This window comes from Apium graveolens, chromosome 5 (genome assembly GCF_009905375.1).
Source record: "Apium graveolens cultivar Ventura chromosome 5, ASM990537v1, whole genome shotgun sequence".
Taxonomy (NCBI): Eukaryota; Viridiplantae; Streptophyta; class Magnoliopsida; order Apiales; family Apiaceae; genus Apium; species Apium graveolens.
In genome coordinates, this window is record NC_133651.1 from 86,287,855 (window position 1) to 86,304,481 (window position 16,627).

The 16,627-nt window shown below is 33.8% G+C and overlaps 3 protein-coding genes across 3 annotated transcripts; 1 reads left to right on the forward strand and 2 right to left on the reverse strand.

Annotated features, from left to right (window-relative positions):
- Positions 1-1,138: 1,138 nt before the first annotated feature.
- LOC141661471 (blue copper protein-like) lies at positions 1,139-2,082 on the forward strand. The gene is made up of 2 exons (XM_074468487.1): positions 1,139-1,368; positions 1,514-2,082. Exons 1-2 carry the CDS (start codon positions 1,212-1,214, stop codon positions 1,948-1,950), a joined length of 594 nt encoding a protein of 197 aa, XP_074324588.1. The 5' UTR covers positions 1,139-1,211; the 3' UTR covers positions 1,951-2,082.
- Positions 2,083-3,592: 1,510 nt separating this feature from the next.
- Positions 3,593-11,546, reverse strand: LOC141724227 (uncharacterized). The gene is made up of 5 exons (XM_074526287.1): positions 11,145-11,546; positions 8,017-8,460; positions 7,489-7,581; positions 6,758-6,897; positions 3,593-4,162 (listed from the first exon to the last, which is right to left on the reverse strand). Exons 1-5 carry the CDS (start codon positions 11,517-11,519, stop codon positions 3,730-3,732), a joined length of 1,485 nt encoding a protein of 494 aa, XP_074382388.1. The 5' UTR covers positions 11,520-11,546; the 3' UTR covers positions 3,593-3,729.
- A 764-nt stretch (positions 11,547-12,310) lies between these two features.
- On the reverse strand, positions 12,311-15,280 carry LOC141724228 (nucleoside diphosphate kinase 1-like). Its single transcript, XM_074526288.1, has 4 exons — positions 15,054-15,280; positions 14,612-14,660; positions 13,126-13,357; positions 12,311-12,629 (listed from the first exon to the last, which is right to left on the reverse strand). Exons 1-4 carry the CDS (start codon positions 15,102-15,104, stop codon positions 12,515-12,517), a joined length of 447 nt encoding a protein of 148 aa, XP_074382389.1. The 5' UTR covers positions 15,105-15,280; the 3' UTR covers positions 12,311-12,514.
- Between the last annotated feature and the right edge of the window lie 1,347 nt (positions 15,281-16,627).

Below are 16,627 nucleotides of genomic sequence, written 5' to 3' on the forward strand. Positions count from 1 at the left end.
AAGAGTATGTATATACCTAACTTTCATTTTACAGGTATTGTAATGCATGCTTGATCAACCCTGGTGTCAATCATATCCCTTTATTCATTATAATTTACTATTTATGTAATCCAAACTTTTCAATTATACGACCAAGTGAAGAACGGGTCCGCAAGTTCGTGCTGTATGATATTCTTAGTTTCTTGCATCATCTTCATTTTTATATACCGGGGGCTACGTGTTGGGATATGTTACTAATTTTTTAATTAAAAATTGTGAAAGTAATGATTCGTAATGAATAGGGATTTTTTTTAAGTATTTTACATACAAGTGCAATATATTTGATTGATTTAGGAAAGACCTGTTCAATTGTATGAGTAAAGCGATGACACCCTAGCTTCTTCATTTCATCGGACTCTGGAAAGTGATCGTAATATAACTTTGTTTTGCAAAGGAAGGTTTCTAATACTAGAGAATTAACACATGCAATACATTGAGTTGAATACTATCAGAATACGGTTCGAACTCGACTAAAATGTCTAAACTCGGCAGAGTTCTAAACTTTCGGAGAGAACTTGTTTGAAACACAACCAAGGTAAAACAACTTGGTGTGGATCGCCTGTTCATACCTCGTTCAAGTCTGAATTGAGTATCCGTTTCAACAAATCTCGATTTCGGGATGAGCGGGAATCAAACCAAGTTTATATAGATAGGTTTTTAACTACTTGAGTTATCTAATAATAAAGTTTATAAACGCAGAAACGTAGTAACTTAAATTTTATTAAATATTTTTTTCCCTTGTCAAATACATAAAAATATGACATTATGAAGAAGAAAGTAACAATCATATTAGGTACGTAGAGCAGTTAGAATACTCATAATATATTAGCTTCAAGTCAGCTGAGAGATAACAGAAGAAAAAGTCCAAATACATTAGGTATAAGCTAAGACAGGTGCAGTGGTGGCGCAGCATATTATAAGACCAGAGTTGGTGCAAAACAAATGATGACCGGCCAACATATTAATCTTACAAGTACTAATAATATCTTACTTATATATTTACATGTTGATTATAAAAATAAGCCGCTACCATTTCAATTTCCATCACAAAACTTGACACCCCCCCCCCCTCCCCCCTCCCCCTCTTCTATATATAGATTGTCATCTACATTGCTGAGATTGTACATTTTCCTCTTTATTTTAATTTGTCTTGAGAAGTTGAAATCTTAATCATGGCCTTTGCATCTGTTTTTCTTCTTCTTAGTCTCTTAGCTGTCCCTGCAGTGTATGGTGTTGATCATACTGTCGGAGGTTCTAGTGGTTGGGACCAAAACGTAGATTTTACCAACTGGGCTGCTGGTGAAAAATTTGTCGTCGGTGACAATCTCGGTAAGTTGGCTGGGATCACTACATACATATCTGATTTTTATGCTAATAGGTGTTTTCGACATTCAAGTCTAACACCTTGTCATTGTTGACACCTAATAGGTCTAGTTTTGTGCATAAACTTACTCTGCATTGCATGTGTCAACAGTATTCAACTACGGATCCTCACACAGCGTGAATGAAGTAAGTCAATCCGACTACACCTCTTGTTCTTCTAGCAATCCGATAAACTCATATACCGGAGGGAAAACCACTGTGGCATTGAAAGAGACAGGTTCAATGTATTTCATGTGTCCAACATTTGGTCACTGTGGTGCTGGCATGAAACTAAGTGTCACGGTTGCAGCAGCCTCCACCCCCACCCCCACCCCAAGTACTCCCACTACCCCATCAACACCCGCCACCCCTTCAACTCCACCAAAGGAAGACACTCCACCAAAAGAAGACACACCGCCTAGCAGTCCCGATTCACCATCGACTCCAACAGAGTCGCCTAATGGTGCAGTTGGTGGCTTCAGTTCCACGAACAAATTAGTGGTGGGAGTTTCTATTGTTTTTGCAGGTCTTATGGGTTTGATGGGCTAGGAGAGAGGCAGTGCTTTGGATAATTTCTTTGTTGTAACATTGTATTTGTGTGAGTTTTAATTTATTGTGTTAGGATGAAATTGATTCATTTGATCAATAAAATCTACTTTCGTTCAGTAAAATAAAAACCAACAAAAAATGCATATATTTCATATTTCTTTTGTAAATACTTCAATTACGAAATTTTCAACAGTGCCAAAAATAAGTTGAACTTTTGTTCACAAAAACGTATCTTTTGTTCTCGCTTAATACACTTAAGCTCGACCATTCCACTATTTTGGACCTCAATTCCTCGAATATACACTTCAGAATCCTGAAAGGCTTTCTTATTTTCTATTATCCTGTACATATCTTTTCTTGTGCATTCTGCAACTAATTATCTATTCGATTTTTCTTTTTATTGTTTGTAGCAGTTTCAACTTTCCATTTACGTTATCGTATCATTTTATAATTTACCACAGGCACCAAGCTAGCTGTTTCTTCTCTAATTTCATTTCGAACTATGTTGCCAGGAAGCCATCAACAAAGTTACTCATAAGTAGCCATAATTATCTCTGACGAATCACTTTTTATCTAGCATCTAGTTGATTCCTGGAACTGAGTATCGACCCTTAATGCTTCACATTGTATTGCATCATTCTCTATATATAATGATCTTTCTCTTCTATCTCGTTTAACTCCACTTCAAAATCAAGCCTATAAAAGATCAAGGAATTTTCTAAACTGCCCGCTTGTGTTACAGTATATGACCTGGTTGACGGAAGAACTATTATGTATTCATATATTATCATCTGTATTAGATATGTTGAGATGATGACTCAGAATTTCATATCTAATTAAGGTGTTTTCCCAAGTATTGTGGTTGTCGCATCATTACACTTACCCACCAACATCGCTCCCTGAGGGGGTATTCCCACTGCTCATGGGTTGTCTTAAACTTGTTTCGGTATATGTAAAGATTTTGCCTCGAGAGCGGATATCATCTCATCTTTGTCATTTTGTCTAATATTATCAACTTAGTTTACAGGAAGTGCAAGTTACCTACGAAATTTAAGATCAACGAAACATAGACATGTAATGGTTAAATGATTTTTGTAGATTACAGAGTTTACCAGATCAAGTTTATTAGTCCATCCCTGTCAAATAACTTTGAAGTCGGAAATATCTTATTGAACATCTAGCTTGACTTGCAATAATCTTAAACTCTATTCAACGAAGTTATATGATATCCTGTTAGAATATGTAGAGTACATACAATACTCTACTAAAGGTTGCAGTCCTATTATATTTAGATAAGGTAATGCGAGGTAATGGTTGTATATATTTATAGATAAATGGCTTACCAGGTCAGATAAGGTAATGCAAGGTAATGGCTGTGTAGATTTATAGATAACTGGCTTACCAGGTCAAGTTGATTAGTACTCCCCTGTCAAAAAAATCACCAAGGTAGAACATCTCGTTTGACACTTTCAGACAAAAGTAATAACTTAAAGATTTGCTCCTATAATTTATAATAGACAGCACTTAAAATATATTAGAGGATGCAGCACATTGACAACACTTAAAAATAGGATAGTTAAGATTACTTTAAATTTGAAGTATAAAAAGTGACACTAACCAAAATGATTATGTATGCACATCAGAAATGAAATTAATTTATATTTCACAACTTCTCTAAAATTCTTGACCAAATAGAAGATCAATACGAGTTTAACTCTTAAACTAGCACATGTACAGTACTTACGTCAGTGGCCAAAAAGAGATGCTGTCCAAGAAAAGTCATTCAGGCCACCTTCTCTTTACTTCGGACTTGGTTCTAATTTCCTTGAGCTTTCCATCTAGACCATAATCTCTTTCCATAACAAGATTGATTCCTTCATCCGAGTACCAGCCAACCCCAATGCATAAAACACCATCCTTGTTCACATCTACGTAACTTGTTATGCCTCCAGGTAACCAAAGAACTTTAACGTCGGCCATGTCTAAAACCTCTTCCTCCCCGAAGTACACTGGGTTATCGGGTTGGTTTCTCTTCTTCAATGTTTCTGTACAAAGGTACACATAAGGAATGGTGCCTTCAATTTCCTCTGCCATGACCTCCACACCATAAATTGGTGTAGCACTGACCTCAAACACTTTCCAGGACCCAACCAGCTGTGATGGTTGTACTCTCTTTCTCTGGGAAAATGGCTTCAAATCGAACTCGATCGCACTGTAAAAATTATACGCAACTACATCAGTTATCTCTAAAGAGTTTTAAGAACAGGGCTAATTCAAATCATGCCCAAATTATACAATCATGGTGCTTTGCAAAACAAGCAAGGCAGGAACGTGAAGTTCAGAAAGTGTAGCAACTAAAACAGCTAGAAAATGGCAATTTCTAGATGTTCGCGCTGGAGTAAATGGCTTAACTATGTAACCTTTAGGAGGTACAAACCAGAGATATAAGTCAAAAACAAATTATCTGCAACTGAGCTATCTATTTCCATTAACTATGTTATCTCTACAAATAGGTTTCTAGAATCACCTATAAACACATTCTCCCTCCGTCCCAAATTATGTGACCTCATTAAATTAGCACGATTTTTAAGAAATTAAAGCTCGACTCTAATATGAACCACAAAAGTGAGATAGTGGGTGTTAAACTAGGGGTATTATATGAAAGTAGAGATACACAAAAAGCCCATCGGGCTGGGCTTTATCCGGGCTTTGAAAAGCCCGGTTTTTTTAGAAACGAATCGGGCGGGATTTTTTAAAAATCCGGCTGGGACAGGCTTCCTCTAAAATATGAGGCCCTTTTTAGGCCCGCGGGCCAAGCCGAACCAGGCTTTATCCGGGCTTTTTTAATTTATATATTAGATATTAGTTTATATTTTGTGCCTTAACAGGTGAGTAATTTAGATACCTCAGAAATAATATCTTGAACTATAAGATAGCACATGTTTAATATACTGTCTTGTTTTGGCGTTTAGCCCTAAGGCCTAACTAGTATGTTTAATTTCCAGTTCTTGTTTTCTGTTAGTTCATAGGGTTGGTAAAAAGTTGGCAGCCCTGCTGTAATGTTTTCCTTTCCTTTCGTTGCCTTGTAAAATTAATAAAATGTCAAGGTCACATAAAAAAAATCGTTCACATTTATTAACCTAAAAATCTAACGATTGATATTTAATATACCAAATATACGGACCAACCAAATAAACCTTAATTGCTTCTAATAGTATAATATACGTTTTAAAAATTTATCAAAAACACTATATATTTTAAAATTTAATATAAAAAACGGTTTTTTATCCAGACTTTTTGAATGGCTCGGGCTTTTCTCCGGGCCGAGCCGGGCTTTTTAAATCCGGGATTTTAACTGGGATTTTTTAAAATCCGAGCTTTTATCCGGATTTTTCAGGTTTCGGCCCTGGCTGGATTTTAAAGAAAAAAGGAGGCCCGTTTAAGGCCCGCAGGCCGGATCGAACCGGGCCGGCCTTTTTTCATGATCGGGTTTGTTGGGTTTTTTTGGGGACCGGAACGGATTTCAGGCTTTCGATTTTTTGAACATCTATATATGAATGTGTGGTGTGTAATCTTAAATAAATGCTACAAATGGAAGGTTCATTCTTTTTGGGACATTCAAAAAAGTAAAGTAGGTCATATAAAATGGGACAGAGGGTGTAATAAAAAACATTTAATGAATGGAATAGGAGGGTACAACAAAAAAATTGCACTAACAATTATAATCAAGTTGACGTTGGAAAATCAAGAGAATCACACTAGATAGATGAATAAAGATTCTTTTATAAAATTTCCAGCGGGATCAGAATCTAAGATGCCACTACCCAAAATTAACTATCTATTTTCTTAAGCGCACTCCTATAATTTCTCTAGCAGGATTAAGAACTATCAGAATACAACATGACCTGTTAAAGAGATATAGTTGCATGGGTCCTAGACTTAAGTGATGACATGTTATTATCTGCTACTAGCCTGTAACCCGTGCGATACACGGATTGCTTTTAACACTCGAATAATTTTTAATAATATATTTTAACTTAAAATTATTAATATATTAATATAGATTTTCAATAGTTGAAAAAATAAATTGAAGAAGATAATAAGTTATAAAAATATATGTTTTATGATAATTTGAGACTTAACTGAAAATAAATAATATAATATATAATATGTTGTTCACCGGACTCGAACCTTGAATCTGTAGAAATTGTTAAAAATAAAGAATATAAAAGTTTAAATATAAAATGCTGTTGACGGGATTCGAACCCTGAATCCATGAGAGCAGTTTAAATATTAATATAATATTATTTTATTATTACATCCAACGGTTCCCATCTACCTGTCTTTAGATCTGACGGTTGTTATTTATCGTACCAAACAATTGTACCGAACAACCGACCAACTACCAAATAGAAGGTGTTCTGCTTATAATAGTATAGTATAAATAGGTTGTAGCTCTATTGCTTCTAGAAAAAGCAAGAATATGTGACTTATCAACCAAAAAATAATACACTTTCACTTATCAGAAGTATATATATTGGGTGAACTTAAAAAAATGGAAAAGGAAATGTGTATTTAATATCCAAGGAGAAGCGTCTATTATTTCGTTAACTTTAACAATCTTGTTAATTTTTTCCTTCTAACTTCATCTTCTTTTACATCTCCATCTATTGCACATCATTTTACCGTATTCCATTCATACTCTTTTAAGAGTCCAAATGTAACAGTGCAAGTAGAAGATAACTTAATGACAACATAAAAATATTAACATGAAGGTTCACACAATGAATATGATAAGAAAATATACCTAAAGTCGGGAAGATTTACAGGACTATCCCACTCTTCCTCGTAAACAGCTACCCTCATAATTTGGATGTCCGAGCCTCCATTACTGAACTCTATGGTGTGAACAATTCGTAGTCTTTTGTGACAACCTTTAACCAAACACTAACCAAAGCAGTAGTGAGATTGCGCAACTCTTAATTCTTTATGAACCAACATCGGTAATGTGTACGCAACATTGGTAATCTTTCATACAGTTGATAGAAACCTCGTCTAGTAAGAAATACATACAACTAAAAGTATATACGTTCACATTGCTGTTTATACCAACATTTTTACTAGTTAAAACATTTGTGTTACTTTCTAATTTTTTTACAAAGAACCAACATTGATAATGCATGTAAGCAGCAGCAGAAGCTGTTAACAGTAATATTGTATGAAACTGAATAAGATGATAACGTACTAAATCATTGGCTATTGATCCATCAGACAGTGATTTAGTAATAAAACTGACATTTTGCAAGACTACCCAAAAACAACAATTAATATAATCTTATTAATAGGAAAAAAAGTCATGTTGCATTCCTCAAAGTTATTTGAATTTATGTAATAATTTGATTGACTTTTTTTGTGAAGTGATCTTTTATGCATCAGGTAATATTAAATGTCAAGAAACAATAAAATAAACGTTTTACGACTACTGTAACGATGCTATGAAGCAAATGTAATATCAAATTAATCAACAGAAGAACTTACTTGCTCAAACTTAAAAGTTGGAGAGAGGAAGTAATCAGACTCATTAACTTCACCAACTGGTATATTGACGGGACCTCTTGAATAAGATCCATCCTAAAAATTAAACATATAAATTATTCAGCATATGCAGAATTATTATTAAATTTCTTCAAAAGTACAAGTGGACAAATACATACCAATGCCATCACTCATTTGCCAAAGTTTACCCAAGAGATACATTCAGCACTCAGCACTCAGATCTCTTCCTCACAAGTCAGTACTCCTACTAGTAAGTAAAATACTAACCTCTCATATCTTACTACATTGATATCCATTTTCAAAAATTTATTTTAATTGAAGTGAGAATATGGTTGGACAGGGAACGCTTTATATAATGTACAATTTCCAAAAATGTATCAATTCGTTGCATCAAGTACACATATAAGTGAAGACAAAGTATATACACTTGAAGAAAATGGTACAAGTATTAAGCATTGTCTGTAATTCGTGCCTTAAAAAATTAGCATAGAATAATCAACTCAATATTACCTCAAAGAAAACAAGGCCAGGCTCCATACTCATGACATCATCTTCCATCACATCACTTGTATCAAAGTTACATGACTCGTATTTGGGTAAAATATGATTTACTGTACTTGCATCATATACTTTTTTAGGGGATATGGAACTATCTTCAGGTACATATCTTTCTTTACTTCTGTGCTCAGTTCCCTTCAATTGCTGATTTTCACCATGTGCATTTAGGGTCACCCAATTAACTCGCCTTTTGATCTGAGATTTTTGCTCCGCAGAAGGGCAGCTCACTGTTTCTATATGACAAAGAGTGTAGCAGTCAAATAAGTGCTCGCCCCTTTTCCCCACATCAATCGGTTCCATTTCAGCAGTTATTGGTGAAAATATTGCTCCCACTCCCTTCCAAATTCCATTAAGGCTACTGGAAAATGTGTTCCATGCTGGCCGAATTACAGGTTCCTGAGATAAACAACACATTAAAATCCATAAAGCATATAGAAATCCCTCATTTTCAGGAGGGCTAAACATCCGTATATAAAGGGGAGTGCAAGTTCTCGATTAGGGCTGTCAAAAAAATCCGAAAAATCCGAGTCCGTCCGAAAAATCCGCCACCGTATCCGAGAAAAAGCGGATATTTTTCGTATCCGAGAAAAAGCGGATATTATCCGTATCCGAATCCGTGATATTCGAATCCGAAACTAAATACATATATGATATTTAAATTATATAATATATAATTATACGTAATTTTAATTCTATGCTATTAGCTTGTAGTGTGTGTATATGCATTAAATAATACATTTATACAAAATTTATATAATTATACAAATACTAAAATACTTTATACATATATAAAAATATCATTTGAGCTTAGTCATAAAAAAATTGTTCGAAAATCATCGTCAATACGGTATGACCATCAAAAATATCCGACACCGTCCGAAATATCCGCACCCGTATCCGGGAAAAAGCGGATATTATCTCTATCCGAAATAAAGCGAATATTAACCGTATCCGAATCCGACAGTTGCGGATAAATCCGTATCCGAATTATCCGTTTGACAGCCCTATTCTCGATATATAATAATCGTAAACTATGTATCATATAACATGAAAACAAATAATTTCGGTTACGATGACTCTGTAGTCTGTAGAGTAAATAAAATAATTTAACAAAACACAAAAATACAAAAAAACTACAACTAAAAAAACTACAACTAAAAAAACCCAACAAATACTCATTAAAACAGTAGATGTCTATCTTTCCCTGTTTGCAAAACATCTGGACTTCCCTTAACTTCATCATCCTCACTCCTATTGCTCATATATCTGTCTCTCACATTTCTCCTGCTCGTTCTACTTTCCTCAAACTTGGTCATCTTATAACCGATGTTCCACAAGTTATCCTTTCCCTTTGCCAATGAAGCTGCACAAATACTTTACTATAAACTTTGAATTGAACTGAAATCGAGAGATGACAAGGAATGATATTTAAGAACCAGAAATTCTTAATTTGTATTTTAAGCAATTCAACGTTCTGATGGCTTCACTGTAAGGTGACCGCACTTGGTTTGTCATTGATAATCTCCCTATATGGTATCCACTCCTCAAGCCCTATGTCTAGCTACTCCAACTATAAGGTGGCTGCTATATGCAAAAACTTGAAGTAGAGGCACAGATCATTACAAATTTTAAATATATCATGGTTTATACCATGAACATAATAAACATATAGGGTGTACAAAAGGTTCCAATGTAATAAACAGATGTTAATTGCTGCTATGTATTGCCTTCAACTTTCTCCCAATTCCTGTAGATAATTTAAAAATGATAGAGAATATCACCTCCGAAAATGATCAACTGAGTTACCACCTGGTAATGTTGTCCATACTGTGTTTCACCTTTTAAAATGACACCAAGGAAGAAGGAGAAGAGGTCGGTTTTTTGTAGACCCTGTTCAATATATGCCAGGTCATGGGAAGGGTGTTCATGCTCTGCAAGTATCAATTAAGTGGTCCAAGTTCCAACACACATAGATAGTACCGGTTCTACATAGGAGATGCAGGGTTCTTCAATCTCAACGCTCCAAATTTTTTCCCTTGAGGTTGAGATCTTGTTGAGAGGAGAATGTTATAAATCCAACTACTAGAGGCCCAACTCTTACAAATAAATTGACTTTACAGTAGGTAAAGATGGAAACTAAAAGTCAATTCCACGTGAATAGCCTATTGACCTATTCATATTAATTCATAACCAATTTTTCCCCTTCTTTTTCATAATTACATTTAAACAATCACTTTGATGAAGGTAGTAAGAAAGTTAGGGGGATCAACAAGCATGAGATAAGCATGAAATCAAGTTAAAAACAATAGCGTGATCCAAAAAAATGATATTATCTTATATCTGGATTCCAGATAAAGTCTTCTACGAGTTTTCTCACCTGTGTATGGAATGGGATTGACATACACTCGTCACAAAATATTTCTGGTCATTCTGTTGTATGTGAGGGCGTGTTTGTGTGTCTGAATGTATCACATGCAGTGTAGATCAACAAAGCACGGATAAAAGTTTCAGGTTGCTCGAATATCTCTACTCATGAAAAACAAAACTGTATGATCATTGACGAAAGTTATTTAGGAAAAGCCTTAGATTTCCAAGGCAATCGAAAAAAATTAAAAATTAAGGTGCGTGTCTTTATTCTCACATAACTGCATACATGTATGCACTAATAGTTATTCACCAATATACAATTACACATGCCATATGCAGTAGACCAGTATTACTATACACTATAAACAGCAGGGGAGACGCTAATTGCAGGGAATGCCAAAAGTTATTTTTGGTATTAGAATCCAAATCACCGCAACAGTATAACCCGTAAAAGTTAAGGTATGCTCTGGTATTCAAAACGACTATTAGCACAGATATTCAAACCCTAGCACTCTCTTACTTAAATACTGCGATCAACCAACTCAGCCATATCCAAATTATAACACACTACCTCCTGTCCTCATAATTTGTCCTTAAATAAATATTATGTTTAACTAAATTTGTATCCACCTATACATACTGAAAGTCAGATAAACACATAATAAGTAAGAAATACAAGCAATTAAGCAACTAAACGAAATATGAAAGGCAACCTGAGTCTGCAAAACAGTCTCAACCTCCATCAAAACCGAGCCAGACACCATAACTCTCCCACTCTTCTCACTCCTCTTCCCCGCTTTCCTCACTCTCCTTTCTCTCTTTTTCTTCCTACTCCTTCCATCTCTCGCTTTCTCCGGCTCGTTATCGACACTCCAGACATTATCCTTTCCCTTGGCATTCAATCTATCCCTGCAATTCCTTCCTTTAGGGCTCCGATTGTGCTCGAAGCTGCGCGAAATGCACCGGCATGGGGGTTTAATTGGAGCGAAATTGAGGTGAGATGATGAGAAATTGGGAGGGAGAAACCCTAGAAAGTGTATGTTTGAGGGGTTTAGGGTGTTGCAGATATGTGTACATCCTGATTGCATTGTTACACAAATGTAAATTCAGTTATACTGGGTTAATGATTGAACCTTATATACACACAGAGTGTTGAGGATATTTTTCAAAACAAAAATGTATATTATTCCAAAAAATGTTTTTTTTTGAAAGAAATTGCAATTATTTTTTAAGGGATTATCAGGTTTGACTTTTGAGAATACTCCCGCGAGATTTTATTTTTAAACGAGATTAAAAAAAAAAGCAAGGCTATTATATTATTACTGAATGCAGTGTGTTCTGTTTAAATTTAAAGATTTATAAAATTTTACATTGTAAAATGTTTTCATGTAATTCGTCCGAGAAGATCCTTGAGACCCGATTTTCTCTTATTTTTAATATATATGCAAAATAGAGTATCGTCTCCGAGTCATGTTCGAAGAGACACTCACTCATAACCCGTAACTGAAATTGCTAGGATCGAATGAAGTATGCAAAAGTACATTGTACTTAACATGAAACCTGACATTTGCTTGGAAATAAAAAAAGTTGTTACGAAAGTTCTAGTGCTGGGATCACTAAGAGGATAAATTTGAAAGCTTTTCCCTACTTTTGTGAGGACTGGGAAGGAAAAAAAGTCATAACTCTTTTTTTATGTTCTTTCTGTCGTCCAAAACTAGGGAGTTCACTGTTAGACTTCACAATTGTTTGACCCGAACTTGAAAATCACCTCGATGCAAATCTATGTATGGGAGTCTGAGATAATGCACAAGAAGTCATCTCCCCGGTGTAACATGCAAAAACTGGTATAGGAACTGTCGACATACTACAGTTTTCCAACTTCAGAAAACCACGGGAAAATATTGTTATAGCATTGCCAAAACTTTTACACGAGCAAATTTAAATTAGACCCTTTTGGGCACTATTCGATTTATTTATCGAATTCTCCATTCGGGATTATAGGATTCAATGAGTCGAATGTTTAACTTGCTAGGAAGGAGAAAATAGAACTAGAGCAACAGTCATAAGCTTAACACCATTAAGTTCACTCATAGACCCACGAGTGAATGCTGCTTTGCCACTCTGCAAGGCCTTCTGGGAACCACAGGGCAATTTCTTTCTTCGCACTCTCAACAGCATCACTGCCATGAATGACATTCCTGCAGATCCATACATATAGTCAAATACACTTTAACTTTATTCCATAACAAGCTGGGACGGAAGCAGAAAAATATTTCAGGGGGCAAACAGATAACGTTGATATCGTAGTTTTTTGTGGAAAGTAAAACAACATATTACTTCATAGTACATGTTACCTCAAAGGAAGAACTATAGAGAGAATAAGATCTGAATTGCTTCTCTAAACATTTTTTTTTATGTTGATAAAGTTTCAGAATATCTGATTTCGCTGCACGCAAATAAGGTATCTACTAGAATCTATGTATAATTTTATGTATATTTAAATTATTTTTTTATTATACATACTGTATATCAAAAACTGGTGGGACTAAACAATAATTTTTGTAAATATTTACCAAAAAACTGAAAAACGTATAAGTTTTGGGGGGACGGCCGCCACCCCGTGCCCCCCTCTTATTCCGTCCCTGATGACAAGCAATATAAAATAGTAAAAGCTACAAAGAAACCATTTCCTACCTGCCCATGTCAATAGCAAAATCACCACGGATAGTGCCAGGAGCAGACTCGCAAGGATTTGTTGCACCAATAATCTTTCGACCAGTTGTAACAACATTCTTACCCTCCCAAACCATGGCAACAACAGGACCAGATATAATATAGTCGACCAATTTACGGAAGAAGGGTTTTGCAGAGAGGTCCGCATAGTGTTTCTCAGCTAAAGACTGATCCACAGTAGTGAGCTTCATACCTGATTGTTTACATGGTTTGCTTTGTTCAATTACAAATTAAATCTTACAGCAATCACCTCAAAGCTAAAACATAGACATGCAACTTCGCAAAAGAAAAACAGAGACATGAATTTCACAAATCAAGTTCAATAAGAAAGGATAAACATGGATATCTGGCATGAGCAGTTACACAATCCCATCGTCCGTGAACCTAATTTAGGTGACCTAAGGATTATAATATCACACTAATGTTGTGTTTGGTTGGGGTGAATGCAATTGAATGGAATGGAATGAGATTTAAAGCATAAAATGACTAAATATTCAAAATTTTGATTATTTAACCCATTCCATTCGTAACTACATAAACTATAATGTAAGCACCCCAATTTAAGATGGAATGCTCCATTTCTTACTGCATCCAATTTGTTTACAATTCTTATCATAAGAATTTTGCACCATCTCATTTTCTTTCAAATCTTCCCTCCAATTTTCATTAGTTTCCTTTCATTTCAATCATTCCATTCACTCCACCCAAACACAACATAAGAAAAAAAAATCTAACCATAACAGTGGCGGAATAGAGAATCCAGAAGGGGAGGGGAGGATAATACCCGTTACCCGTATGTTCCATCATTAATGGAAGCATCAGATTAAATTTCATTAGGATTGGCTACATAAAAATTAAAAGACCTATATGGTAAACTTGATAAAAGAACATTGATTGGAACAAATAAATTCTATTTTATGTCCTAATATCATCTACTGAATGAAATCATCTATTCCTCGCTATTAAAGCTAGATGTAACCAAACAATTGTAGTGTATATAAAAAAACAGAGCAAACAAATATTGTGACTCAACATAATGTATAGAATTGGTGACTGTTAGGTGGCAGAAGACTCCACCCCCAAAAGAACTGCGCCTGTATGGACGTAGTTATACATCAAAGTTAATTCATAAGAGGGTTTCACTAATTCTGAAAGAGGAGAGGCATGGGACTAGTAGGCAAGTCACAAATCCTAATTCTTCTTTTGTTAGATTATTGAAAAGCATTTTAACTTTCCAAATGTTCAAATGCGAACTAATTTAAGCAACAAACTAAAAACTGTTGATGTGATCTGTACCTCAGTGGCTAGTGATCTGTAGCTGTTTTCTATAGTTTGTAGATTAACTCTAAATAATCTGGTTGCTCCTACCTCTTCTACCCAAACATATCAAAAAATAGTACTAGTTATGTAATCAACGATTGCAGAACTGATAACAACTAGAAGGTACCTTTCAAAATAAAACCCTTCTGCTCAAATCTGCCAATGATTTCACCAACCTGGTATAATAAATAGTATAACATGAGATAAACTGTTGAACTCCTTAACCAAATAAGAATGTGTTTACAGGTACAAAAATCTCAATGATCGAACCATGAAGTTGATAAATCATCTGATTCTCACATTTAAGTATAAAACATCACATCTCTTTACAAAAATAATTTGAGATGACCCTGATAGATTTACCAATAAAACTAACATTTGAAAAAATGTAAATTATTACAAATCGATCAATTTCATTAAAGAACGTCTTTATAAATTACAAACAACCAAGCAAAAATAATCAAAACCCAGATTAAGGAATGCAGAACTAATAAATCATATAAAAAGAACTAAATTCAGAATCAATAGAAATTAAACAAGTGTTAAGAAAATAAATTAAAGAAACGAACCAGGCCTCTTTGAACACCATCGGGCTTGATCATGATATATGTTTGTTCCATCCTTGATAAATGTATATTTGGCTAATCCAGTAATTAATTTCACCTGGTTTCTTATGTTTCTAGATTAGTGAATGAGTAATGTACTTTATATAAGTGGCAAGAAATGAATCTGAATAAAAATTAAAAATGTGGTGTGTCTAATCCGTGTAAAACGTGTCACTTGTTGAATGCAATTAACAATAACTAACTTGTTCTCATCCTTCCTTTTATCTATATAATAGCACCTACGTGTCACGCCTCCCTCCTCCCTCCTGAGCAAATAAATTACCTACCCCAAGACCTCTTCAATGTAAAATCAGCACATAAACCATTTAAGTTACACAAACATTCACTTTGTTATTAAAAAGCATTAACCATATACATTAAAACTCTTATATTTATATTCTCTTAATATCTTATTTATTCGAGATCAAGTTATTATTTCAGATAAGTCTTATATATTATTTAAATGTCCATTAATACTTGTAAATTAATAATTCACGTAAATGAATTTTAAATTGAAAAAGAATATGAATAATCGGGCTCGAACCATGATTGAGATATAACTCATTTCGAATAAAAATGAACGAATTCAAATATAACTTAATAGTTTAAACGAGTACCACTATACTATTATAGAAACTTTAAGTCATGAATGTGACGAATTAATTAAACACAAAAATTAAAATTTCAGTGAGCATTTTTGAAAGGAAAAATTGATGGACTTTTAACATGGACTATATCATATTAAATTTTTTTTATTATAAAAGGTGATTTATAAAGAGATTATAATTTTTTGGAGAACACTAAATAAGATAACTGAAAGAATATTCTTATTTAAATTATTTTTTATTTTAAACTTGTGAATTCAGAATTTGACGTGTAACTAAATCTTTTTAAAAAAATTATAGATATAAGAATAGTGACAAAGACATCAAATTTGGTGTGAGAAAATATATCTAAATGATGTAATATTGATGATATATGAATTTGAAATATTATAACCTGTGATATAAAGGTGAATTTAGGGGAATTCTATATTCTTAATCAAAAGTCAACCAAATAATAATAAAAAGCGTTTACAAGACCTACTAATAGAATTGAGTTATAAATTTTACTTGGTTAAAATAAAATAAAATAAAAAAATAAGTTACTTATATTAAAGTCTTAAAACTATCATTTATAATATGTCGTCAATCAATATATAACATACCAATTAAATAAAATGAATCAAACTACAATTAAATTGATTAATCATTTACAAATTAAACTAAAAATAAAGAATTAATTCTGAACCGAATAATCTGAGGCGATATGGTTAAAAATAATATCTGATTAAAGGGAACTAGAACAAGAATAGTTTTTCATAATTCAGAATATCGAATATCTGATTTGATCTTTAACAATTGAACATGATATGCTACATTGCTCACCCCTAAGAAATACGAGTATAAAAAATTATTTAAAAATGTGAGTTTTCTCAAAGATAAAATAGTAACTACTCAACTAATTAAGCTAAATATTTCATGTTCTGATGAACTTCA

Excerpts from the sequence above, each read along its gene's own strand:
- LOC141661471 (XM_074468487.1), top strand. The coding sequence starts at position 1,212 with ATGGCCTTTGCATCTGTTTTTCTTCTTCTTAGTCTCTTAGCTGTCCCT. Across the intron at positions 1,369-1,513 it reads TGTCGTCGGTGACAATCTCG|TATTCAACTACGGATCCTCA; the intron begins GTAAGTTGGCTG and ends ATGTGTCAACAG.
- LOC141724227 (XM_074526287.1), bottom strand. The coding sequence starts at position 11,519 with ATGCAATCAGGATGTACACATATCTGCAACACCCTAAACCCCTCAAAC. Across the intron at positions 8,461-11,144 it reads AGACTGTTTTGCAGACTCAG|GAACCTGTAATTCGGCCAGC; the intron begins GTTGCCTTTCAT and ends TGTTTATCTCAG. Across the intron at positions 6,898-7,488 it reads CAACTTTTAAGTTTGAGCAA|TGTTTGGTTAAAGGTTGTCA; the intron begins GTAAGTTCTTCT and ends TGCTTTGGTTAG.
- LOC141724228 (XM_074526288.1), bottom strand. The coding sequence starts at position 15,104 with ATGGAACAAACATATATCATGATCAAGCCCGATGGTGTTCAAAGAGGC. Across the intron at positions 14,661-15,053 it reads ATGGTGTTCAAAGAGGCCTG|GTTGGTGAAATCATTGGCAG; the intron begins GTTCGTTTCTTT and ends TTATTATACCAG. Across the intron at positions 13,358-14,611 it reads GAAGGGTTTTATTTTGAAAG|GTATGAAGCTCACTACTGTG; the intron begins GTACCTTCTAGT and ends GTAAACAATCAG.